The sequence below is a fragment of the Anabrus simplex genome, chromosome 2 (assembly GCF_040414725.1).
Source record: "Anabrus simplex isolate iqAnaSimp1 chromosome 2, ASM4041472v1, whole genome shotgun sequence".
NCBI classification, from domain to species: Eukaryota; Metazoa; Arthropoda; class Insecta; order Orthoptera; family Tettigoniidae; genus Anabrus; species Anabrus simplex.
This window is the reverse complement of record NC_090266.1, coordinates 339874281-339901462: the sequence shown is the minus strand read 5'-3', so window position 1 is coordinate 339901462 and position 27182 is coordinate 339874281. Positions and strand designations below refer to the sequence as shown.

The following is a 27182-nucleotide window of genomic DNA, read 5'->3' as shown; positions in this document are numbered from 1 at the left end:
GCCGTCCGGAAGACATGGGGCCTAAGACCATCAGTGGTAATATGGATATACACAATGATCATTAGACCATTGATGGCCTATGCTGCAATCATCTGGTGGCAGAAAGTAAGTCAAGGAAAAGTCGACAGTAGATTGGATAGCCTACAGAGAATGGCATGCATAGTCATAACTGGGGCCATGAGAACTATGCCGACAGAAGCCTTGAATACTCTACTAGACCTCCTATCACTATGTAATTTCATAAAAGGACAGGCTAGAATGAGTTCATATAGATTGGCACAATCAGAGTGCTGCTGGAATGCACAAAAACCCAATCTAGGACACTGTAAAATTAACAGAGTAATAACAGAGGAAGTTCTACACATGCCTTCTGATCATATGATACCAAAGTACAATTTTGAAAAACCGTTTGAGACCCAGATAATAAAAAAAGAAGACTGGGATATCAACAAATGGAATATTGAAAAAGAAGGTATAGTGTGGTGGACTGATGGCTCAAAGACTGTGGATGGCACAGCAGGAGGGATCAATGGGGGAAGACCTGAGAGATCAATCCAGATGAGCCTGGGCAAACACACTACAGTCTTTCAAGCTGAAGTGATAGCTATCACAGCATGTCTTGCAGAAAATCTGAGAATGAACTATAGGACTAAGAACATTTTCATTTTTACGGACAGCCAAGCGGCCATTAAGGCACTAGAAGCAGTCCCAATAACATACAGAATTGTCTGGTATTGCCATTCACTTCTCAAGCTCTCAAAGTACAACTTTGTCAAAATAATATGGGTACCAGGGCATGCAGGTAAAGAAGGAAATGAAAAGGCAGATAAACTGGCCAGGAAAGGGGCAGAAACATATTTTGTAGGACCAGAACCTGTATGCGAGATTTCCTATGGACAAACCCGACACTACATAGGAAAATGGGTACAAAAGAAACAAATTGAGAACTGGAAAAATACTCCAGGATGCAGGCTTGCAAAGGAACTGATCAAAGGACCAAACAAGAAGCATACTAAAGAACTGTTGAAACTCAGCAGAGAAAATATAAGATGTATAGTAGGACTGTTGACAGGACACTGCCATCTGAAAAAACACCTACATAGAATTAGAGTAATAAGAGACAATATAGGTAGGAAATGCAATGAAGCAGAGGAATCAACTGAACACATACTTTTTGAATGTGAGGCGCTGGGTAGAATCAGATTCTTCACTCTAGGACTACCAGGTGAAGAGAGAGAAAAAATCCAAGAAGACCCAATAAGAACAACCTGCAACTTTGTGAATGGAACAGGTATATCTAGGTGGGAATGAGGGAAAAACATGGTAGCAAAAGATCTTAGAGGTCAACGCTAATTAGGAACTAATATTTAGAGGCCCCGTGAAGAAAAGAAGAAGAAGAACGTATTTATTTGATTAAAGTTTCCATGCCAAATGTTCAAGTATGTGTGAGAAGACATGTGACATGTTGGTTCATTAACAACTGCTATAGTCGCTACGATTCTGAATGCAAACATGCTTGCATTGTGTCATACAGGTGCCTGTGTCATTTTATGGAATGGAGTTCCACGCCTGTTGTACTTGGTCAGTCCAATCAGCAACGGTTGATACTGGTATTAGATGATGCTGGATTTGTTGTCCCATAATGCCCCATATGTGCTCAGTTGGCGAAAGGTCTGGTGATCCCCATTGGTCAAGGCAAGTGGTCAACAATCTGTAGAGCACATTTGGTGACAGCAGCGGTATGAGGATGAGAGTTATCCTGTTGGAAAGCACCCCCTTGAATACTGCAAATGAATGGCAGCACAACTGGTCCACTCGCCAGTCTGACATACAAATCCACTGTCAGTGTTCTTGGGATAAAGATGAGAGTGCTCCTACTATCAAAGAAAATTGCTGCCCAGACCATAACTCCTGATGTAGGTCCAGTGTGTCGAGCCGCAGACATCTTGGTTCCAAACGCTCACCTGGCCTCCTCCTTACCAAACTACATCAATCACTGGCACCAAGACAGAAATAGCTCTCATCTGAGAACACAACAGATCTCCACTTTGCCCTCCAATGAGTTCTAACTTGACACCACTGAAGTCGCAGATGGCAATGACTCAGAATTAGTGGCATGAACGGTACAGGATGTCTGGCTCGGAGCTGTCCCTCAAGTAATCGATTTCTTACAGTTTGCTGTATCACTCTGGATCCAACTGAAGTACTAATGGCTGCTGCAGATGCAGTACGATTCATCGCAGCCATGCAGCAAATCCAGTGGTCTTCCCTCTCTATAGTAGCCCTGTACAGCTGGACAGTGATCTTCTTGAGACAGTGCCTTCCTGTGACCTTTGTTGCCAACGCCGATGCACTGTGGATATATCTATGCCAAGTCTTGCTGCATTATCATGGAAAGAACATCCACCTTCTCGCAGCCCTATTACACGGCCTCTTTCAAAATCAGTAAGCTGCTGATACTGCCCTCTTCATCTCCTTAAAGGCATGTTTGACAAAGCAACAATCAAGCCAATAGAGGACGTCATTGTCACCCTGTCCAAAATATTTTGTCAAGTCAAATCAAACATCACAACAATGCTGATTTTTTTTTTATGCCAAGGGCGTAGTTCATTCAGAGTTTGTTCCCCCAGATTAGATCGTCAATGAAACCTTTTATTTCAAAGTTTTAAGAAGATTGTGCAACAGCGTTCGTCAAAAAAGACCCGATTTGTGGCAGACAGGAGATTAGTTCTTCCACCACGACAACACACCTGCACACACAGCCTCCTCTGTTAGTTTTTGGCTTAAACTGGCATGGTTCCGCTGCCCCAATCACCTTACTCGCCTGACCCGACTCTTTGCGACTTTTTCTTATTTCCATGCATGAAAAGGAGCATGAAAGGACAGTGATTTGACAACACTGAAGAGGTCAAGAAAAAACTGAGGGAGGAGCTGTCAGCTATTTCTAAAGATGACTACCGTACAAGAAATGTTTTGAACAATGGAAGCACCAGTGGGACAAATGTATTAGTTGTAATGGAGAGTATTTTGAAGGGGATAACATTGTTTTGTAAAAAATTTGAAAATATATGGCTTTTAAAAATTAATTCCTGTTTTTTTGGGGAGTATCCCCACATATCCAATCATAAGCTACTTTACTCAAATGCAATGCCAATAGAGCATACCTTCCCCCAGTATTTCACCATTTTAGGTCTAATTTTGCCTATTCCTGCTTCTTAATGACTGTAGTTTATTTACCACCCTAATCACTTCTTCAAGCATAATTTTATTGCCATAATTGGTCTCTTCCCAGTGAACTCATTTGTGCACACAAGGATTTCTTTTTATCTTGAGAAGAATTTCAACATATTCCTTCCATATGTTCAGTGATTCCTTTGTGCCGTTTCTACTACAGCGTCCCTGTATGCCAGCCATTATTTTTGTATACGTGCCTGCCTCTCGCCTGGAGGACCTGGGTTTGATTCCCGGCCAGGTCAGGGATTTTTCTCTCAACCTGAGGGCTGGTTCGAGGTCCAGTCAGCCTCCATGATTAGAATTGAGGAGCTATCTGATGGTGAGATGGCCGCCCCGGTCTCAAAAGCCCAGAATAACGGCTGAGAGGATGCATCATGCCGACCACACGGCCCCTCGTAATCTGCAGGTCTTCGGGCTGAGCAGCAATTGCTGGACAGGCCAAAGCCCTTTCAAGGGCGTTAAGTGCCGTGGGGGGGTGGGGGTAACCTGCATACTATCAGGTAGTAGACTGCAATATACTGTTTGAAGAACCCAGTCTGTGGAAACTAGTCTGAAAATAAATAATTTTATAACGAACAAATATCTTGCCCCTTCTCCCACTTCAACTCCAAGTAAGCTATGGCCACTTCCTTCCCAATCCCAAGGCATGATAGCCAAGTGGCATAGTCACTGGCTTCACTCCAAATCAACTGGTTTGAATTCTGGCCAGTGCATGTTTGTAGGATTTTTGAAATGAAGTCACTGTTATATGGTTTCTGGATTTCGTGTAAGAATGGACATACTGTTACTATGATCATGATATCAACAGTCATGTAGAACTACAAGCTTGCTTGCTTGCTTTGTAGTTTGCTTCCCAGTCCCAACCCCAGTCTATTACAAACATACAGACCCACTAAAGCTATGTAGGTTATCAGGCATTTCATGCCTATTAAGTACCGAAACCTTTTGACCACTGTGTCTCAAGCTCCTTACATGAAGGAAAAGAATTATAGTGTTGTCTTATTAAAAATAATTTTCTTCAGCTCCTTACATAAAAGAACAAATTATAATGTTCTGTTAGTAAATATATATTTCTTCACATGGTACAAATATGATCGTAAACTTTTATGTTTACTCATTAGCTGTGAATACTCTGTTAGCAATAGGCATAGTTCTCCTTTCTTTTTACCGAGCAAGTAGCTGCACAGTTTGGATCCCGTAGCTATCGGCTTTACACGTTATAAATTTAATATTTGAACCCGTATTGTCAAAGTATCAACTTATGAAAATTTAAAATTGATAATTCCACCTTTACAGTACTGTAATTGTCTTTATTGAAAAGAATACATTAGACTATATTCGTGATACATGTTTCGTCCTCCTATGGGATATCTTCAGTCGCACATACAAACATTGAAAATACGGTGAGGACACGTTGCTTCAACACTTGAGGTGGAGCGGTCGACGTAGAAGGGGCAAGGAGGCCTATATTGTCAATATACAATCAAGTTCAACTTGCGTCATCAGCATAACTCCACCTTCATCTAGTCAAGGAAGCTATTTTAATGTGGCATTATCATCACACTATTTTATGTACTACATGAATATAACTTTATTTGTACAACCAGTCATGTTGTTTTATAATTGGACAATTCTATACATACAACAACATTTTAATCTGTGTTGTGTTTTAACTGGACTTCATGCTTCATATTATGTCCATGCTGCACCATTTTAACATTGAAGACTGACAAGACGCCAACATGGCGCGTCACAAGATTTAAGAGACCTTTTACTTATTTCAACATGTCCTCACCTTATTTTCAATGTTTGTATGTGTGACTGAAGATGTCCCATAGAAGGAGGAAACATGTATCATGAATATAGTCTAATGTAGTCTTTTCAATAAAGACAATTACAGTATTGTAAAGGTGGAATTATTAATTTTAAATTTTCACAAGTTGCTATCAGCTTGCATTCGGGTGATAGTGGGTTCGAACCCCACTGTGGGCAGCCCTGAAGATAGTTTTCTATGGTTTCCCATTTTCACACCAGGCAAATACTGCGGTTAAGGCCACAGCTGCTTCCTTCCCACTCCTAGCCCTTTCCTATCCCACTGTCGCCATAAATCCTATCTGTGTTGGTACGGCAGGGAAAAATTGTAAAAAAAAAAAAGGTTCTCATTTTTTCCCCTTTAAAAATAAAAAGTAAGCAAGCTTGTAGTTTTGCATGGCTATTGATATTGTGATTAGAGCCCCGGAACCTGCAGCTTTACATGGAGTTTAACCACAGGGATAAGACTATTCATTTCAAAATAGTGAGAAGGTAGTGATGATGTCGCTTAACTATCATGCACACTTCTGCTCCTCCCTACCGTCTAAGGATAAACTTTAACATTTTTCTGTCTACTGTTTTATATTAAGAATTGAGTTGTTGCAATCTGATGTTTTATATTCCTCATTTACTTGCATAGTTTTTTTCACTTCTATCGCTATCACATGATATCACTTAATGCCTATTATGAAATATGCAGACAATATCTGACCAGTGAAAAAGAAGGATAAAAGTAAAATACAGACAGCAGATACAAACTTTAAGCATGTTTCAGAAGAAAGGCAGAGAGAGCGAGAAATGGAGATATACAGGAAGAGTTAGAAGTACTATTATGAAAGTTGAAATACAGTACAATTGAGAAAAATAGTCTGAGAAGGTTGGATATACTAAAAAGATGAAGAAAGACTGTCAGAAGTGACCATGGAATTAAAAATACAGTACAGTACGAGGAAAGGGAGGCAGAGGAAGATGCAGGTTAAGGTAAGTGGATCTGTTTAAGAACAGCATAAAGCAATGAACTATGGCAATGAATTGAAACGACAGTGATGGATGAGGAATGGTAGAGGTAAGGGTTGTTCTGCCCAATCGTGCGCGTAGAGGCGCGCGGCTGTGAGCTTGCATCCGGGAGATAGTAGGTTCGAATCCCACTATCGGCAGCCCTGAAGATGGTTTTCCGTGGTTTCCCATTTTCACACCAGGCAAATGCTGGGGCTGTACCTTAATTAAGGCCACGGCCGCTTCCTTCCAACTCCTAGGCGTTTCCTATCCCATCGTCGCCATAAGACCTATCTGTGTCGGTGCGACGTAAAGCCCCTAGCAAAAAAAAAAAAAAAAAAAAAATGTTCTGCCCAAAGGCAGGTCCGAACCTCCGCAGAGGTGTTCCTGAGCCGGAGTTTACGTGCGGTAGGGTGGCCAGTTCCTTTCCGCTCCTCCATTCCCTTACCCCCCACCAACAGCACGTGGCAACCCATCCAACTCCTGACCACGCCCACTGTTGCTTAACTTCGGAGATCTCACGGGATCCGGTGTTTCAACATGGCTACGGCCATCCTTCCATCATTTTCAATGAAATGTTTATTAGAGTATGGTATTAAAAACAAGACACAGTAATTGCAAGAAAAACCTGTCTTTTTTTAAAATATTCATATTTGCTTTATATTGATTGGCAGACCTTCTCACATTTTCACACCAGGCATGGTCACTTCCTTCCCACTCCTAGCCCTTTCCCATCCCATCATTGCCATAAGACCTATCTGTGTCAATGCGACATAAAGTAAATTTAAAAGAAATTAAAAAAACCCTCTCTTGGCATTGACCTTTACGGCCTGCAATTTAACCACATCCCTGTGGCTGAAACACACATTGATTGCCCTCCCACCCGCCCACTTATTTGCTGTATGCCCACAGGACAAAAAGCCGATCATGAGCAAGACTGTTCTTCATAATAGATTGAAATACGAAATAAAGATATTTAAACTTTTTGCATTGGTGGAGGGTGGAATGTTTTGGTGATGATAGTTTCTTAGAGTCAAGTGTAAAGGTATGTGGTGTTATACATGGGTATAAATGATAATGATTATTTTTTTGTAGGGCTAAGCATTGAGGTCAACAGCCTCTGTATAAAGAAGGTAAAGTAGCCTGAACGTACTACTTCTGCTTTTCCCACACCATGGTAGGGTCACGGGTGCAAACTATATCACACATGTGGCCGTAGGTAGTCATTGTTTATGGCTGAATGCCCTTTCTGATGCCAGCTTCGTGTGGAGCGATGTATCTACTATTACGTGTTCCTGTGGTGGTTGGTAGTATGGTGTGTTAAGTGTATATGAAGAGGAATGGTTTGGAAGAGACACGAGTCCCTGAGTCAGGGGAGTTGACCAGATATGGCTAAAGTGCATAACCATGCAGCCAAGGAGTCAGACCTGTAGTCTGAAGATACTATCATAAGTATTTCAGTATTTTCCGTAAGTATATGAGAAAATTCTTTGTTTGGATAGGTCCCTGAAATTGACAAAGCCACATTCAGATCTGCCCATGGTGCACACATGACTTAATAGTAAGTGCATCTGTGGTGGTTTGTGCATAATCAAAACTAAAATACAGCATCTCCTTTTAAATATCTGAAGCACATACATGTAGTGAACAGTGTTTTTAAAGAATGTGGATATTTTTTAACATTTTCTTACTATGTGTTTATCAGGACAACTAAAATGAGTGAAGATATGAAGCAACCCACTGACTTACAATTTTAATCCAGATTCAAATGGGGAGAGTAATGCATTTTTGATGAAGTCTGGAGCCCAAATGCCTCAAAAGGAGCTCTCATGTCTTAAATTACAGTTGTGTTGCAGAACCTTTTCTTTTTCAGTGTGTAGTTGTCCTGAAAGTTCATGTTTCATAAAAAGTCAGATATTGAACTTTTGCACAAATACAATACTCCCTTCACTCACACTCACACCAAACACAACGACCACAGAGACACCTATTTGAAAAATTATGGTTGCAAAACTACGTTACTTACCTTTCCTCCAGTGGACTCTGAATGAAAATTGCATGTTAAAGAGTTATTTCCTATCCTCATTTTAATTATCCTGATCCCCTTTGTCATAATTGATTATTAGATGACATTTTTCCTACATCCAGTATATGCAAATGGCCCTGCTACCTGCCTAAGTTTGTATTCTGGTTTTCACTTCAGTTTAATTTCAACTTCTCTTCCTTGCATTTCTTTAAATAAATTGTTTCTGTTATGTGTACTATATCCACACTTACTTACATGGTAAGTTGCTGCTCTCCATCTGTTTCCTATGCATACTGTATATATTTCACTCTTGTTGACTTCCTTATCTGAACATTTATGAATGTCAGTTCAGTGTACAAACATAAGATTTTTGTTTTGAGAGCTTGCACGAATTCAGGATAAACTGATGTATATTTTATAATATTCTTCAAGCCTCTTGAATTTATTAGTTTAATTTTATAATCAGTGCATGCAGAATCACTGATACAATATTGTTTCACAACTTGGATATTTTGCTTGAATTCCTGTGTACATACTATATTGAACACTTGTTTCCATTGATTATTTTATGTTGATTGTTTTGTAAATACCAGATTTTCATTTTTAGGGGTACCTCACACTATAATTAAATCATTTTCCTACTCATCATTACCTGAAACTCACCAGATCTTGCAGAAGACATGTCGAGAGTTTGCTGAAAAAGAACTCAAACCTATTGCTAGTCAGTTAGACAAAGAACATCTTTTCCCAAAGGAACAGGTAAGGATACTGTTTGCTCATTTCCTTATGCATTTAATTGCACTTACCTTTCCTAATTATTTTTTAAGATTCAGTAGTTTTAGTCGCTGTTTATTTAACTTTGAGATACCTATCTTTTGTTGACACATTTGTCATTGGGATGGATGTTACGCTGTTAATGGCCAGAAGTCTCATATAGCAATTGAGGCTTTCACAGCTGGCGCTATAAATCATGTCAATGCTTTCTGGGCTTGTAGGCCATGGTCCCGACGTTTCACCGAAGACTGCATTTGGCATTGTCAAGTTTCCGGCTGACTGACTGAGAGCAGTGAAGCTCTCAGTGAAATGAAGTGATGCTGTAATTCAACCTCAGGCTATGGTACGCTCCTCGCCTATTGATCTGGCATGTTGTGGGGGAGGGGGGGTGTGTGTCAATGATTGCCTGTTCTTCAGCCTATGGTTGAAGCATTAAGGAGCCTGATGTACATCGACCTGTCTTGGTGGAGACAGGCAACTGATCACCCGTTGCTTTTTCTGTTCTGCCTCGGCCATCGTGTCCTTCAGGATTTAAGGCTTTCAGGACTCGAAACGGGCTTTCTTTACCTATTCAGATTCCTCCTTATGGATGAAGCTGTTGGTGTGCTTCAGCATTTCAGTGGCTTCCCTCTGTAGCCAGGCATGATAAGACACAGTAGTTGACGTACTTTGATGTCGCTGTACTGTATGTTGTGGCCTGGTAGCAGCGAGTGTTCAGCGACTGATAATCTATCTGCTTGTCCAGGCCGGCTATGTCTGTTGTGCTCCTTCAGTCATGGGGATGCTGTGCTTTGTAGTGTCTGTGTACACCTGGCCACAGCTCCATGGGATCTTGTAGACACCTGCTGTGGAGAGAGGATGGTGCTTGTCTTTGGCAGGCCTAAGTAGTTCCTGGATTTTCCTTGTTGGCCTATATATGATTTTTACCCCATGGGACTCCTGTAGCCTCCCTATTTTGTCAGTTGTTTTCCGAATATATGGCAGAAGGGCTTTAGCTGCCGGCCGCTCCTCTTCTTTCTCCCTGGTTGTTGGCCGTCTGGGATGGAGTGCTCGCTGGTTATCTTTTTGGCTATACCCGTTAGCGAGTAGGGCCATATTGAGATGGCTGAGCTCATCATTTAAGTGCTGAGGTTGATAAATTCTCCTAGCACAGTCGGCTAGAGTCTTAATCACTCTGTATTTTTGTCATGGATGGTGGTTGAATGTCTTCTGAAGACAGTGGTCTGTGTGGGTCGGCTTGCAGTACACTGTTTGTCCCAAGTTTAAATCGGCAGTCTTCATTACCAGAACATCGAGGAAAGGGAGTTTTCCTTCGTTTTCTGTCCCCATAGTGAACTGAATATTGGTGTTAATGCTATTGAGATTCTGTAGAAATAGCTGTAGTTGTTCCTTTCCGTAGCTCCAGATCACAAAGTTGTCATCTACGAAGTGCAGCAACACCTTATGTTTCAGTGGTGCAGTCTCGAGTGCTGTTTGTTCGAACTTTTCCATAAAGAAATTTGTGAATACTGGACTCAGAGGACTTCCCATGATGACACCATCGATTTGTTTGAAGGAATTGTCATTCCACAGGAAATAGCTTGTGATGAGGCAATGGTTGAACAAGTTGGTAATGTCCTCAGGAAAATCTGAGCGATGTAGTCCAGGGCTTCATTCATAGGTACCTTAGTGAAGAGTGAGACCACGTCAAAGCTGACAAGCAGGTCTTCAGCTTCTAACTGGATGTTCTTCAGCTTTTCTATGAAGTGGCCTGAATCTCTGACATATGACTGTGTGCCACCGATGGAAGGTTGTAGTATGGTGGCCAGATGTTTATCGGTATAGTACTTCAATGATCCAATAGCACTCACGATGGGCCGTAGAGGAACGTTGTCCTTGCGTATCTTGAATAAGCCATGTAGTCTCAGAGGTAGACCTTCTCTTTTGGAGGTTTCACATTGTCTGGCAATGATGAGGCCTTAATAAGGCTGTTGGTGTTACAAAGAATCCGATTGGTTGGATCTTTCGATAGTCTGCGATAGGTCTCTGGGTCCAAAATCTCTGACATCATTCTGTCACGACGAGAAACTACATTAGGAAAAATGCGCAGCTCTTGTCTTCACTCGCTTTTCTTCTCCGATGCAGAGATTCGGGGATAGCGCTCAAATTTCTGAGAATGAAGAGACCGTTCAGTTCTGCCTAGTCCCATCATATCTATGATAGAACGGAGCACTTGCTGCTGCGAGAACGTATAAACTCCACACGCAAGGAGCTCGCTACCATCGACCAGGTCCCTTTACAGCTGCATTATCTTCTGAGCGCCACACTCTCATCACCCACGCTTCCATGACTTTGGCATTCGATCAGTCGACCAACTGGCAGAAGAATAAGTTCGAGCAATATCAGGAGAATCGTCCCGCACCTAAGACTACACTTGCCTTGGATACCACACGGATAATCGGCAGTCTGACAAACCTCTCTACAGGCTAAAGTAGGAAACTTTGTGGTTACCCCTCCCTCAATTCCCATGGAGGAAATTGTCGTGGATATCGAAGCCGCTATTCGCAATTTACCATCTGACCAGGCAGAAGAAATTTGCCACGAAGCCCCACGGATTCTACGAAAGCCACCAGCACCGAAATGCAACCTCACAGTTCAAGAGAGTGAGGCAATTAGAACTCTGAACATGGATGAGATTGTACTCATTTTCCCATGGATAAAGGGAGTGCCACTGTCATCATGGCTGCTAATGATTACACTGCGAGGATGTCTGAGATTTTGGACCCAGAGACCTACCACAGACTGCCGAAAGATCCAACCAATCGATTCTTCGTAACACCAACAGCCTTATTAAGGCCTCATCACTGCCAGACAGTGTGAAGAGGGAAACCTCCAAAAGTGAAGCTCTACCTCCGAGACTACATGGCTTACCCAAGATACACAAGGACAACTTTCCTCTATGGCCCATCGTGATTGCTATTGGATCACCGAACTACTATACTGCTAAACATCTGGCCACCTTACTACAACCTTACATCAGTGCCACACAGTCGTACATCAGAGATTCAGGCCACTTCATAGAAAAGCTGAAGAACATCCAGTTAGAAGCTGAAGACCTGCTTGTCAGCTTTGACGTGGTCTCACTCTTCACTAAGGTACCTGTGAATGAGGCCCTGGACCACATCACTCATATTTTTCCTGAGGACATTACCAACTTGTTCAACCATTGCCTCACCACAAGCTGTTTCCTGTGGAATGACAATTTCTTCAAACAAATCGATGGTATCACTATGGGCAGTCCTCTGAGTCTGGTGATGGCAAATTTCTTTATGGAAAACTTCGAAACAAACAGCACTCGAGACCGCACCACTGAAACCTAAGGTGTGGCTATGCTTCGTAGATGAGACCTACAGCTGTTTCTACAGCATCTGAATAGTATTAACACCAATATTCAGTTTACTATGGAGACAGAAAACGAAGGAAAACTCCCTTTCCTCGATGTTCTGGTAACGAAGACTGCCGATTTAAACTTGGGACAAACAGTGTACTGCAAGCCGATCCACACAGACTGCTATCTTTAGAAGACGTCCAATCACCATCCATGACAAAAATACAGAGTGATTAAGAAGCTAGCTGACCATGCTAGGAGAGCACTTTAACGAGGAGTTCAGCCACCTCAATATGGCTCTACTTGCTAACTGGTACAGCCATTAAGATATCCAGCGAGCACTCCATCCCAGATTGCCAACAACCAGGGAGAAAAAAGAGGAGCAGCTGGCAGCTAAAGCCTCTCTGCCATATATTTGGAAAACAACTGACAAGGCTACTGGAATCCCATGGGTGAAAACCATATATAGGCCAACGCAGAAAATCCAGGAACTACTTAGGTCTGCCAAAGACAAGTGCCATCCTCTCTCCACAGCAGGTGTCTGCAAGATCCCGTGCAGCTGAAGCCAGGTGTATATAGGCACTACAAAACGCAGCATTGCCACATGATTGAAGGAGCACAACAGACATAGTCGGCTGGGACAAGCAGATAGATCATCAGTCACTGAACACTCGCTGCTAGCAGGCCATGACATGCAGTACAGCTACACCAAAGTACTGTCAGCTACTGTGTCTTATATCATGCCCGGCTACAGAGGGAAGTCATTGAAATCCTGAAGCACACCAACAGCTTCAACCCTAAGGGAAAATCGGAACGGGTAAATAAAACCTGATTTCCAGTCCTGAAAGCCACAAATCCTGAAGGACACGATGGCTGAGGCAGAACAGAAAAAGCAATGGGTGATCAGTTGCCTGTCTCCGCTAAGGCAGGTCGATGTACATCAGGCTCCTTAATGCTTCAACCATAGGCCAAAGAACAGCCAATCAGCGACCGCTCCCCTCCAGCATGGCGGACCAGAGCAGTGTACCGTAGCCTGCACTATATAATGTGGTGGAATTACAACACTTCATTCCACTGAGAGCTTCGCTGCTATCAAAGTCGGTCAGAACCATTGACAATGCAGAACGCGGTCTTCGGTGAAACGTCGGAGTCATTACATGCTCCTGGACCACGGCCTACAAGCCCGAAAAACACTGACACGATTAGAAGTCTCATAGCCGGTTCTTGTTATAGACCATCAATGACCATATTGTTAACCTTTGTAGGTCCTGTTTAATTTAGTGATGTTAGTTTCGGGCCATACCCAATTATATGCTGATATCATCCATTTATAATTTTGATGTTTTACAGTTTTTATAAAATGATTATCAATACATAATTATATGTAGGGCTACAAGTTCATGAATAAATGTTTGTACAGGTCATGAGGGTATTTTCCATTCCCCACCACATGATTGTGGTGGAATTTCTGTCATTACAGGAGGCAAATTTAGTTGTGAAGTTTGACCACCAGTGGGAAGAGTAGCTGGAGACCTTGTAGATTGTCAGTTAAAATTAACTATTGCAAATAAAGTGTGAAAATATAATCTATATATATATAAAATAACTTGTCCTGACTGACTGACTGACTGACTGACTGACTGACTGACTGACTGATTGACTGACTGACTGATTCATCATCGTCGAGCCGAAACTACTGGACGTAGAGAAATGAAATTTTGGGGATACATTCATATTAACATGTAGGTGCTTGCTAAGGGAGGATTTTTTTATATTCCGTTGCTAAGGGGGTGAAAAGGGGGGTTAATTTTAAAATGAGGCTATCTATATCTCAAAAACGTAAAGGTTTAGAGTAATAAAAATTAGTATTTGGAATCTCCTTTAAAAATAAAGGAACACATGTTTTTTGTTTTTGGAAAATCCCATGAAGGGGGGTGAAAAGAGGAGGGGAAAGGGGTTCAACACCTTTTATGAGGAGACATATCTCATAAACTGAAGATGTTACAGTCATGAAACTTTAAATTTGGAACCTCCTTTAAAAGTAAAGAAACATGTATTTTTTGTTTTTGGAAAATCCCAATAATGGGGGGTGAATTTTTAAAATGAGCGTATTTATATCTAGTAACTGTAAAAGTTTACAGACGTAGAAATTGGTATTTAGAATCTCCTTTCAAAATAAAGAAACACGTACTTTTTTGTTTTTTGGAAAATCCCAATAGGAGGGGTGAAAAGGAGTGAAAAATGGGTTGAATGCCTTTAATGAGGATAGTTATATCTCAGAAAGTGAAGATATTACAGACCTGAAAAAAGGTATTTAGGATCTCCTTTAAAAATAAAGAAACACGTATTTTATGTTTTTAGAAAATCCAAATAGTGGGGGTGAAATGGGGGGTGTATTTTAAAAATGAGTGTATCTATATCTCAAAACTTTAAAAGTTTGTAGGTGTAAAATTATATTTAGAATCTCCTTTAAAAATAAAAGAGCACGTATTTTTTTTGTTTTCTGTAAATCCCAATAGGAGGGGTGAAAAGTGTGAATAAGGGGTTGAATGTCTTTAATGAGGATACTTATATCTCAGAAACTGAAGATATTACAGACCTAACAATTAGTAAATGGAATCTCCTTTAAAAATACAGAAATTTTTTTTTTTTGAAAATCTAATTAATGGGGGTTAAACAGGAGTGACAAATTGGGGTGAATTTTTAGAAAGACTATATCTACAGTATATCTCAGAAACATAAAATGTTACAGACATAAAAACTGGTATTTGAAATCTCCTGTTAAAGTAAAGAAACAGGTATTCTCGGAAAATCCAATGAAGGGTGGGGGGAGGTGAAAAAATTGAAAAATTAATTGAATTAATTGTATGAGGATACTTACATCTAATAAAAACTAAAGTTGTTACAGACGTGAAAATTTATATTTAGATCTTCTTTAAAAATAAAACGACGCATTTGGGGGAGGAATCATCTTTGGGGGCGGGTGTGAAAAGGAGTTGAATTCGTTTCATGAGGACACATAACTCAAAAACTGAAGATAATCAGTATTTAGAAGATCCTTTACTATTAAGGAAACAAATATTTTTTGCCGGAGAATTCACTTAAGGGGGGGAGTGTGAAAGTAAGTGAAAAAAGAGTGAATTATTTTTATGGGAATACTTATATCTCAAAACTGAAGGTAACACACGTGAACATTGGTATTTGGAATCTCATTTAAACATAAATCAACTTAACGTCAGTGGGGTGAAAAAGGAGGTAAGACCAATTGATTTTACTGTTCATAATGTACTTATAAGGAGACTCCCTGGCTCAGGCGGCAGTGCGCCGGCCTCTCACCGCTGGGTTTCGTGATTCAAATCCCGGTCACTCCATGTGAGATTTGTGCTGGACAAAGCAGAGGCAGGACTGGTTTTTCTCCAGGTACTCCGGTTTTCCCTGTCATCATTTATTCCAGCAACACTCTCCAATATAATTTCATTTCATTTGTCATTCATTAATCATGGCCCCAGAGGAGTGCGACAGGCTTCAGCAGCCGGCACAATTCCTATCCTGACCGCTAGGTGGGGGCTTATTCATTCCATTCCTGACCCGGTTGAATGACTGGAAACAGGCTGTGGATTTTCAGTGTACTTATTCTGATCCTAAATCGATCATTTTTAATCTTTCCTGGGTTCATTTTCAAGAGCCATCGTTTCCTTTGGAGAACCTTCTTAGATTACAGTAGATTCTCCTGGCATATAAATAAAAATTTAAACACGTTTGAAATAAACGATAGGAATGAGATTGACCGTGCAATTGTTCGCCTCTATAATAAGGTCAATAATGCACGGAAGTATGTCCTGCGCACTTGCCTACGGGCTACAATGGTGCTGGTCATACTGTCATCAATGACAATGGCAGCAGATGTAATTTACCGCCAAATAGAGGTCTTGCATCTTGCTGTGGGGTCCAGAACATCAATAATAATAATAATAATAATAATAATACTAATAATGTTCTGGACCGTCATCAAAATGTGCGGACCACGCTGGAAATGGGTCCTGGATGGGTATTGACTATGAATGCAGCCCAGCCACGGGTTCAGTACTGCCAAGGCATCCAAGACGACACCACGCCGGATCTCCTCAAGGATTTGATCCACATTAAAAATGCTTGTAGGAAAAGATGGCAAAGATTTAGGGACCCAACTGACCGGGTGGAATACCTGGACCTAGCCCGGGAAGTACGAAATTGATTGCTGGAAAAAAGATTGAAAAATGGGAGGAACGTTGGCGTAATCTCTCAGAAAACGAGTCAGATCGCAAATTTTGGCGGAATCTCTCAGAAAACGAGTCAGATCGCGAATATCAGCGGGTTACATATAAAACAATAAGTATTCAATTATAAATTTCATTATAATACTATAGCGAAACATGGGTATCTTGCTAGTTAATTATAAAGTGATTTCTTCATTAATTGACTGAAATGGTGTTTCTCATAACCTTGATTATTTAAAATCAAACCATATTTTATATGTGCTGCTTAATGAGAAGAATGCCATTTCTGAATATTGGAAACAAGTGTTAACAGCATCTACTGTAAAAATGCATATCATTCTGTGTTTTTCTTTCTTAGTTTAAACATAATTTGGACTCTGGAAAAAGCAAAAAGAACTTTATTTTTTGAAATCTTTCAGTTGTTTCATCATGTACATAAAATAATACTTTTCATGCCTTAAGTGCTTCAAGTTTTTCTTTGAAGTTTTCAGAGTTGACTCTTTCCACTACTTCTCTATTCACAATTAACAAGGCATGCAGTCTATCTTTGACACATAGATGCTCTTATAGGGGCAGTTTTGGTAGAAAATGAATTACTCTTAAATAAGGGAAATTGATTTTATGGCATACATAATTTTTTTGTTCATTTCTCTGTTGTTTCTGTTACGAGTTACCAGCATTTGAAGTCGGAGCGTAGTTCTGTATGACATGACTAGAGGTAAACTCTGTCTGTGCCTATAACTAACCAGCGCAGTGCAGTAACAGAAGTGAAACCACTGTGTAACACTTGTGTGCAGTGTATATATTATTTTAATGTGAAGTAGTCCGGTGGTGTGTTTTAATATCTAAAAAAAATGCCTCAGCAGTGCTGTGTTTATAAATGTATTTCAGTGAGTGGGAAAGGTACCTCTATGCTGTCTGTCCATCGGTTTCCCGATCGTGAAAAATTGCGAACTGTATTCAAGTTATGGGGATGCAAGGTAAACAGACAAGGTTTTAAGTCTACAGAAAGCATTGTGGTTTGTTCTAAGCATTTTGATGTGAATGATTTTGAAGAATCTCCTCTCCCAATATGAAAGTTGATACCAACTCAGAAATTTCAGGGATTGTTGACAAAATCTGCATATCCAGAGCTCTATTTAAAGGGAGAAAATAAGGAAATAAAGCAAAATCACCTATTAGTTTTCCCCTTATCAAAGACAGAAAATGGTAGAGGAAGCTGTAGCCAGCACGAGCCAGGATTCTCTAAGAAATGGAATGAGAAGAATTTGACATAGAACCAATAATGACAGTTTCAGACTCTGGTGATGATGGTAATAAAAAACGTATACAGTGTGAACTCAGATTGGAAAGTTTACTGCAATGAGGGTGACCCACCTGATTTAGACACGTCTTTCTAAAAAATCTCTTGAAGAAGATACTACTTCAGATGAAGGGAGAAATTAAAGTACAAATTCAAGCAGTGAGTGCAGTGAGGGAAATGTTTCCTTCAAAGTGTTTTTTGTGTTTTGGCAATGCTTGCAATTGCTATTTTGTTCCTGTAACACGTCGTGCTCCACTAGTAATATTACAAAACAGGTCTTGGGTTCATTGCTAATAGTGTCTACCAAATGCCAGAATGGTCACAAATATGTCTGGGAATAAGAAATATAATATCAGAGCCATAGCAGTTACATTAGCACTTTATCTATGTGCAATCAGTTTCGAGACCTTTCAAAATGTATGTGTAGCACTAAAATTGTGTATCATTAAAAGAAACAATATTTTATTCAATAATTAAAGAATTTGTTGAACCAAATATAAGGTACAGTTTTGTACAAGACAAACATAATTTAATGGACTCATTGAAAGAATTTCAGGTGATCGACAATATGATTCTCCTGGCTTTAGCGTAAAATTTGTGACATATAGTTTGATGGACTTAAACCTCGTAAAATTATATAGACTTTAAGGCGACACTCCAGAGATAAAAGGATATTTTTACCTAATGCCTGGATTTTCACAAAACATTGTGGGAATGTCACCTACATAAAAGTAGAGATATTATGAACATTTCTTTCATATACAATTAATAGTTTATCCAAAATAAATTTTGTTTTTTGAAAGTTTTAATTCCATTTTTTCATGAAATTTAATGAACATGTTGATGTAAATTCGTAATTAGGTAGATAATACTTCTTTTAAAAGCACTACTTATCAATTTTTCTGTACAGAATTTATATAAGGAGATATATCGTACCAAAGTTTGTGTAATTTTTACGTTCTAAAATTTTGGACTTAAAAATCCCTACTACTTGAAAAAATTCCATGTGCAGCTTTCTTAATATATAGCTGTGATACCTATACCATATGAATGTTCTTACATTTGGCAGAATATTATGGGAGAAAAATGGGATTTAAATGTAAAATTACAATTGGCAAACAAAGCATTATTACAGTGATAAATTGTTTTAATTCAGCGGAATAACTTCGTGACAAGAAAAAAGAAACTCAATCCTTTCAATTTCAGTTATTAAAAATATTTCACCAAAATGACCAAAATATTGATTTTTATCTCCAGGGTGTCGCCTTAAAGTGATCCAAAGAGGATTGGTGGAAGAAGACATAGAAATGGCAGCTTGTAAAGCATTGCTACAAATACTCGCTGAATGTTATTCTTTTTCTCTCTGACCGCCACAGAGGCATAAGAAAACTCCTTTGAACTAATTTTACAAACATTAAACACCAGTTTGACAAATGGCATTTAGCTAAGAGCTTTACAAATCGGCTTAAATCTGAAGCAAAATGCTGCAAACAGTGTATGGCATGGAAAAATAGCTTAGTAAACCATCTGTGGTGGTCATCCACAAGTTTTGAAGGTGACAAAGATGACCTCATTGAAAGAGGTCTCCAACATATATCCATGAATAGTGCGACAGCAGTAAATTCTTTTAATGTAAACACGATGCCATTGGGAAGATAAAAATGGATCATCCCTGGTTGGCATGATTATCATGTTATAAGAAACATTTTGATCGATACACAGGTCATAAATGACATAAAACAGACAAACCATTTTTGTCATACATGTGCACTGTGTTCTTCCGTAATGAACATCTGAAATATAACCCCGAGAGTATCTATTTTCCATACAGTGGAATGGTGGTGACAACAATGCTAGCAATTTTAGATCATAACAGTAATGTTAATCATGAGAAAATAGGCTCAAATTGCAGTTTTCTAAATCAATTCAGCAATGAATAGAGAAAAGGACGTGTTGTCTGAAGAGCAATACATGAAAAAACGATCTTCAGACAAACATTTTGGAAGTTGCCAATGGCCACAGTTTACATACATCTGATGATTCATACCTGGCTGAGATTCCTCAAAACATTGCAGTGATACTCTGTCCTTCAACAGAATCATTGTAATCTGGTGTTACTACGTAAGTTTATTGCATATTACATGTTAAATTCCTGAAGTAATATTTATAGCAAACAGTGAATGCAGTATAAAAAGTCTTGTCATCGCTTATTGTTAATCAAAGTATCTAAACTCTCCTAACACGTTTGCCTTAAAGCCACTGTAATTGCCGTTCCTTTCAGGAAATATTTGTTGTATTTTGCTAACTGCTCAGGAAGGCATAATTTTTCTTATATTTTTACCCAGCATATTCCAGGAATTGATCCAGTATATAAATTGTCTGTATGCAATGTGACACCATGTAGAGGTAGTATTTTTCTTTAATTGCTCTTGTGACTCTCTTTTAACTGTATGCTTAATTATTAAATACCTTGCAGTGTTAAATGTATCAAGGTTCAAGATTACAATATCAAAATTATCACATAATGTAATACAGTCCGCACTTCTCTGATCTTATTTATCACTTCACTTTCACGGCAGCAGTTACACATTAATTATCAGTAGACGTATTTACACATAAACTACACTCACACCATTCTAAATTAGACTTTCTTACTCTCCAGTTCTAGGAAGTCTTTTTTGATTTACCGCTTCCTTGCAATGGGCTCAAATTTGTATGGTTTATGTTTAGAAGCCATAATAAATTAAACTTGTCTCCTACTAATGTAACAGGAGTAGAAAGAACATGTGCATATGCACGAAGGTAGAAGCATTGACTGCTGACTCATCCTTACCACTAGTGACGTCAGCGGCATGCCTGAATAACTACATAATTACTGCATCAGATGGGATGGAATGAAAATAGTTTGCGTAAAATTAAGATTTCCTCTCATTTCTGCTGTTCAGCTAAAAATCCATTTTTAATCCGAACTGCTCCTTTAAAAAGGAAAGAATTATCTCTCATAGATGGAATTGAAAATCAAATTGTTAGTATTAACTGTGTTGCAATGTGCAGATTGGGAAAAGCACCCTTATCTCCACACTAAACACTGACATTCGGAAGCCCTTCAGCTTTACGTCGCACCGACACAGATAGGTCTTATGGCGACGATGGGATAGGAAAGGCCTAGGAGTTGGAAGGAAGCGGCCGTGGCCTTAATTAAGGTACAGCCCCAGCATTTGCCTGGTGTGAAAATGGGAAACCACGGAAAACCATCTTCAGGGCTGCCGATAGTGGGATTCGAACCTACTATCTCCCGGATGCATGCTCACAGCCGCGCGCCTCTACGCGCACGGCCAACTCGCCCGGTCTCATCCATTCTTGTGTAAAGATTGTCATAAATGACTTTCTCCACTTCTTGCCTTGTGATTAGCCTAGAATGATATTCTTGTGTCTTCAACACCACTCAGCCTCAGTATTCCAATTTTGACTGAGAATTCTGGGCAGAGTAGCTCAGACAGTTGAGCAATGACCTTTTTGAGTTGAAGTTGGTGAGATCAATCCCTGCTCAGTCAGGTGGTATTTGAAAATGCTCAGATACATCAGCCCTGTTTCGGTATATTTACCAGCATGTAAAACAACTTATAAGGGACAAAATTCTAGAACATCAGTTTCTCATAAAATTACAAAAGTAGTTGGTGAGACGTAAAACTAATAACATTATTATTGATTGCGAGTAAGTCCTAGATATAGTGACTCGGCTTCCCTACTGTTGTAAAAATAATCTCTGAATTATTTCAAATCCACTTCCACTGTGGAAGTTCATTTTAGAGTCTTACAGCATTGTATGAACTCAGTCCACCAAAATAAGAACTGTGTTTCAAAATCCCAACAAACTTATGATTTTATAATCCATAAAGTTTATGCATGGTTGTCCTACATCACTTCTTGTTCCACTTTTCTCACTTTCATCATCTATTATGGCCTAAAGGACAGATGTATCTCTTCAATATAATTGGTGATCGGTTTCACAGTTTCTGCCCTGTGCTCCACCTAGATTTTGACCCTGATTTTAAAACCATAGAAACAGCATTTTTCAGATTTTCCCTCTACTGTGTTGAAGATGAAGATATACCTAGTCTGGAACATCCTGAGTGGAGCAGGAGCTCAGAATGGACATGTCCGCCTTGACAGAGGGCCAAGATCAGAATGCAAGACACTAACTCCTGTCTTAGGACATAAACCCTCAGTTTACTCGTGGCACCCTTCCAAAACAAGGGAACCAATCAACGAATCACGTGCAGAATTTCGTCAGCGCAGTGTTCGAGTCTTCTTAGATGAGGTTGGAGCATTCTCACATTCTCTAACATAGACCAGAACATCAGCAACAAAGGTTCTTTCTGGTGTCATCCCCACACTCTCTGATACTGACCAGGACACCAGCAAAAAGGGTTCTTTCTTGCACCAGCAAAATGTGATAACGGTATAGCCAGGCCTGCTATAGGGTGTTCGACCAGTCTTTGTCACCATTTTACTGTGCAGAACCAAGATTCTGTAGTCTTTATAATAATTATATTAAACTGCAGAACAAAGAATCACCTTTACACATGCAACCCCAAAGATAATTTTGTATGCATTTTATTAACTGGTACATTGAAATCAAATTGAGCGAATTGGATGTGTGGTGCAGATCATGTAGCTGTAAACTTGCATTCGGGAGATGAATGGTTTGAGCACCACCATCGCTGACCCTGAAGATGATTTTCTGCTGTTTCCCATTTTCACACCTGGCAAATACTGAGCCTGTACCTAAATTGAGGCCATGGCCACTATCTCCCTAATTCATGTGTTTCTAAACACCTTTCATGTGTTGGTGCGATGTAAAACCACTCATTAAAAAAACAAGGTTAATTTTTTGCAGTTAGGGACTTCTGCCAGAACAACAATGTCATCCATAAACTACTTCTGTATATAGCGGCTGGAGAAGCTTGTTGGTGAGGAAATCCCCCTGTAGTTTTCCCTTAATAAGTAACATAACAAAGATGGTTTCATAGCAGTACTACAAATGTAGAAATAAAACTGGTTGCAAATACCAGCCAGGATGTTATGGGCAAGATAAAGGAGGAAGCTTAAGTGGCCTTCATGAGTGCAGGAAATGCTCAGTGGTGCAAAAACTTTGGATGTGGGGTTTGTTGGTGTGTAGAGATGAAGCATTAACACAGAGAAAGCAGTCAAGTGAAAGGAATCTGGGAATGTTTCAGAGTCATTAGAGTTCAGTGGTGTCCAGTAATTTGAGTTCATGAGTTCTTCAGAGGTTGTTGAAGGTGTAGGTATGTGGTTCTCAAGAGACCAATATCTTTCAAGGGGTACTGGCAGGGCAGAGGCTATTTGAGTTTGATGTTACAAGTATAAAGTGATTTTTTCTTATTGAAGACTAGCAAGATACCCGTGCTTCGCTATGGTATTATACTGAAATTTATAATTGAATGCATATTGTTTTATATATAATCCACCGAAATTCGCGATCTGACTTGTTATCTGAGAGAATCCGCCAAAAATCGCGATCTGACTCGTTTTCTAATAGATTACGGCAAGTTTCCTCCCATTTTTCAATCTTTCATTCCAGCAATCGATTTCGTACTTCCTGGGCTTGGTCCAGGTATTCCACCCGGTCAGTTGGGTCCCTAAATCTTTGCCATCATTTCCTATAAGAATTTTTAATATGGATAAAATCCTTGAGGAGATCCGGCGTGGTATCCTCTTGGGTGCCTTGGGGGTACTGAACCCGCGGCTGGACTGCATTCTTAGTCATTACCCATCCAGGACCTGTTTCCAGCGCGGTCTGTACATTTGACGACGGTCCAGAACATTAGTATTATTATTATTATTATTATTATTATTGTTGTTGTTGTTGTTATTATTATTATTATTATTATTATTATTATTATTATTAATATTATTATTATTATTATTATTATTATTATTGCAAGACCGCTACTTGGCAGTAAATTACATCTGGTGCCACTCATTGTTAACAATGTGACCAGCACCATTGTCGCGCGTAGCCAAGTGTGCGGGATTTCTGGTGATATGAATGACATATTCCGTGCATTGTTGACCTTATTATACAGGTGAACAATTGGACGGTCAATCTCATTCCTATCGTTTATTTCAAAGGTGTTTAAATTTTTATTTATATGCCAGAAGAATGTACTGTAATCTAAGAACGTTCTCCGAAGAAAAAGATGGCTCTTGAAAACGAACCCAGGAAAGATAAAAAATGATCAGTTTATGATCAGAATAAGTACATTGGAAATCTACAGCCTGTTTCTAGTCATTCGACAGGGTCAGGAATGGAATTGATAAAGCCCCCATCTGGCGGCGGCAATAGGAATTGTGCCGGCTGCCGAAGCCTGTCTCACTCCTCTGGGGCAATGGATAATGAATGACAAATGAAATGAAATGATATTGGACAGTGTTGCTGGAATGAATGATGACAGGGAAAACCAGAGTATCGAGAGAAAACCCTGTCCCGCCTCCGTTTTGTCCAGCACGAATGTCTTATGGAGTGACCGGGATTTGAACCACATAGCCCAGCTGTGAGAGGCAGGCACGCTGCCACCTGAGCAATGGAGGCTCCTTATAAGTACATTATGAACAGTAAAATCAACTATTCTCACCTCCTTTTACACTTCACCGCCGTTAAGTTTATTTACCCCCCCCCCCCCACAAAAAATAACAGAACCGAGCTCGATAGCTGCAGTTGTTTAAGTGCGGCCAGTATCCAGTAATCGGGAGATAGTTTCGAACCCCACTGTCGGCAGCCCTGAAGATGGTTTTCCGTGGTTTCCCATTTTCACACCAGGCAAATGCTGGGGCTGTACCTTAATTAAGGCCACGGCTGCTTCCTTCCTACTCCTAGCCCTTCCCTGTCCCATCGTCGGTGTGACGTAAAGCAACTAACAAAAAAAAACAGAAAGGCATGTTTCTTTATGTTTAGAGGAGATTCCAAACACCAATGTTCACGTCTATTACCTTCAGTTTTGAGATATAAGTATCCCCATAAAAATAATTCACTCTTTTCACTTCCTTTCACACTCCTCCCCCACCCCCCAATTGAATTTTCTGGCAAAAACCTTGTTTCTTTAATAGCAAAGGATCTTCTAAATACCAATTTTCATGACTCTAACTTCCTCAGTTTTTGATTTGTGTGACCTCATGAAAGGAATTCAACTCCTTTTCAACCCCGCCCCCCAAGATGAATCCCCCCCCCAAAAAAACGTGTTTTTCTTTGTTTCTAAAGGAGATCCAAATACCAATTTTCACATCTGTAACAACTTTAGTTTTTATTAGACGTAAGTATTCTCATACAATTAAGTCAATTAATTTTTCAATTCTTTCACACACACACACACACACCCCCCCGCACCTTCATTGGATTTTGCGGGAATACGTGTTTCTTTACTTTAAAGCAGAATCCAAATATCAAATTTCACGTCTGTAACATGTTCATTTTAGAGATATCAGTAGCTTAATTAAAATAATGGCATTCAACCCATTATTCACCCTTTTACACCCCTCCTGGGATTTTCTGAAAACAAAAAATACATGTTTCTTTATTTTTAAAGGAGGTTTTAAATACCAAATTTTACATCTGTAAACTTTTCAAGTTTTAAGATGTAGATACACTCATTTTAAAAATTCACCCCCTTTTCACCCCCCATATTTGGATTTTCCAAAAACGAAAAAATACCTGTTTCTTTATTTTTAAAGTAGATCCCAAATACCAATTTTCAGGTCTGTAATATCTTCAGGTTCTGAAATAAAAGTAGCCTCATTAAAGGCATTCAACCCATTTTTCACCCTTTTCCACCCTTATTACAGTATAAGGATTTTCCAAAAACAAAAAAGTACGTGTATCTTTATTTCTGAGGGAGATTCTAAATACCAATTTTTACATCTATAATCTTTAAAAGTTTTGAGATATAGATACATTCATTTTAAAAATTCACCCCCCCCCCATTAATTGGATTTTCCAAAAACAAAAAAAATACGTGTTTCTTTATTTTTAAATGAGATCCCAAACACCAATTTTCAGGTCTGTAATATCTTAAGTTTCTGAGATATAAGTATCCTCTTGAAAGGCATTCAACCTGTTTTTCCCTGTTTTCACCCCTCCTAATGGGATTTTCCAAAAACAAAAAAATATGTGTTTCTTTATTTTTAATGAAGATTCTAAATACCAATTTTTACATCTGTAAACTTTCAAAGTTTTGAGATATACACTCATTTTAAAAATTCACCCCTTTTCCAAAAATAAAAAAATACGTGTTTCTTTATTTTTAGAAGAGATCAAAAGTACAAATTTTCAGGTCTGTAATATGTTCAGTTTCTGAGATATAAGTACCGGTATCCTGATTAAAGGCATTCAACCCCTTTATCACCCTTTTTCACCCCTCCTATTGGGATTTTCTGAAGAAAAAAATACGTGTTTCCTTATTTTTAAAGACGATTTTAAATACTTATTTTTACATCTGTAAACTATTAAAGTTTTGAGATATAGATACAATCATTTTAAAATTTCACCCCCCTTTTCACCCCCTTAGTGATGGAATAACCAAAAATCCTCTCTTACCGAGCACCTACATCTTAATATGAATGTATCCCCAAAATTTCATTTCATTATGTGCAGTAGTTTTGGCTCGGCGATGATGAATCAGTCAGTCAGTCAGTCAGTCAGTCGTCAGTCAGTCAGTCAGTCAGGACAAGTTATTTTATATATATACTAGCAAGATACCCTTGCTTCGCTACGGAATTATACTGAAATTTATAATTGAATGCTTATCGTTTTATATATAACCCACCGATATTCACGATCTGACTCGTTTTCTGAGAGATTACGGCAACGTTCCTTCCATTTTTCAATCTTGTTTTAGCAATCGATTTTGTACTTCTCGGGCTAGGTCCAGGTATTCCACCCGGTCAGTGGGGTTCCTAAATCTTAGCCATGTTTTCGTAGAAGCATTTTTAATGTGGATCAAATCCTTGAGGAGATCCGGTGTGGTGTCCTCTTGGGTGCCTTGGTGGTACTGAACCGGCGGCCGGACTGCAATCGTAGTCATTACCCGTCCAGGACCCGTTTCCAGCACGGTCCGCACATTTTGACGACGGTCCAGAATATTATTATTATTATTACTATTATTATTATTAGCGTGGGTGAAATTATTTGGATATAGGTATTCTTCTTCTTCTTCTTCTTCTTCTTCTGCTTCTTATTATTATTATTATTATTATTATTATTATTATTATTATTATTATTATTATTGATGTTCTGGACCCCACAGCAAGATGCAAGACCTCTATTTGGCGGTAAATTACATCTGCTGCCATTGTCATTGATGACAGTATGACCAGCACCATTGTAGCCCGTAGGCA

General features: G+C 39.4%; 1 protein-coding gene across 1 annotated transcript in view; it reads left to right on the top strand.

The window, feature by feature from the left end:
- The window catches only part of LOC136864124 (short-chain specific acyl-CoA dehydrogenase, mitochondrial), a 96948-nt gene that overhangs the window by 10970 nt on the left and 58796 nt on the right, over positions 1 to 27182 (top strand). Inside the window, exon 2 of the mRNA XM_067140728.2 lies at positions 8676 to 8827. Within this exon, the coding sequence (XP_066996829.1) occupies positions 8676 to 8827 (152 nt within the window). The remainder of the gene's footprint in view (positions 1 to 8675; positions 8828 to 27182) is intronic.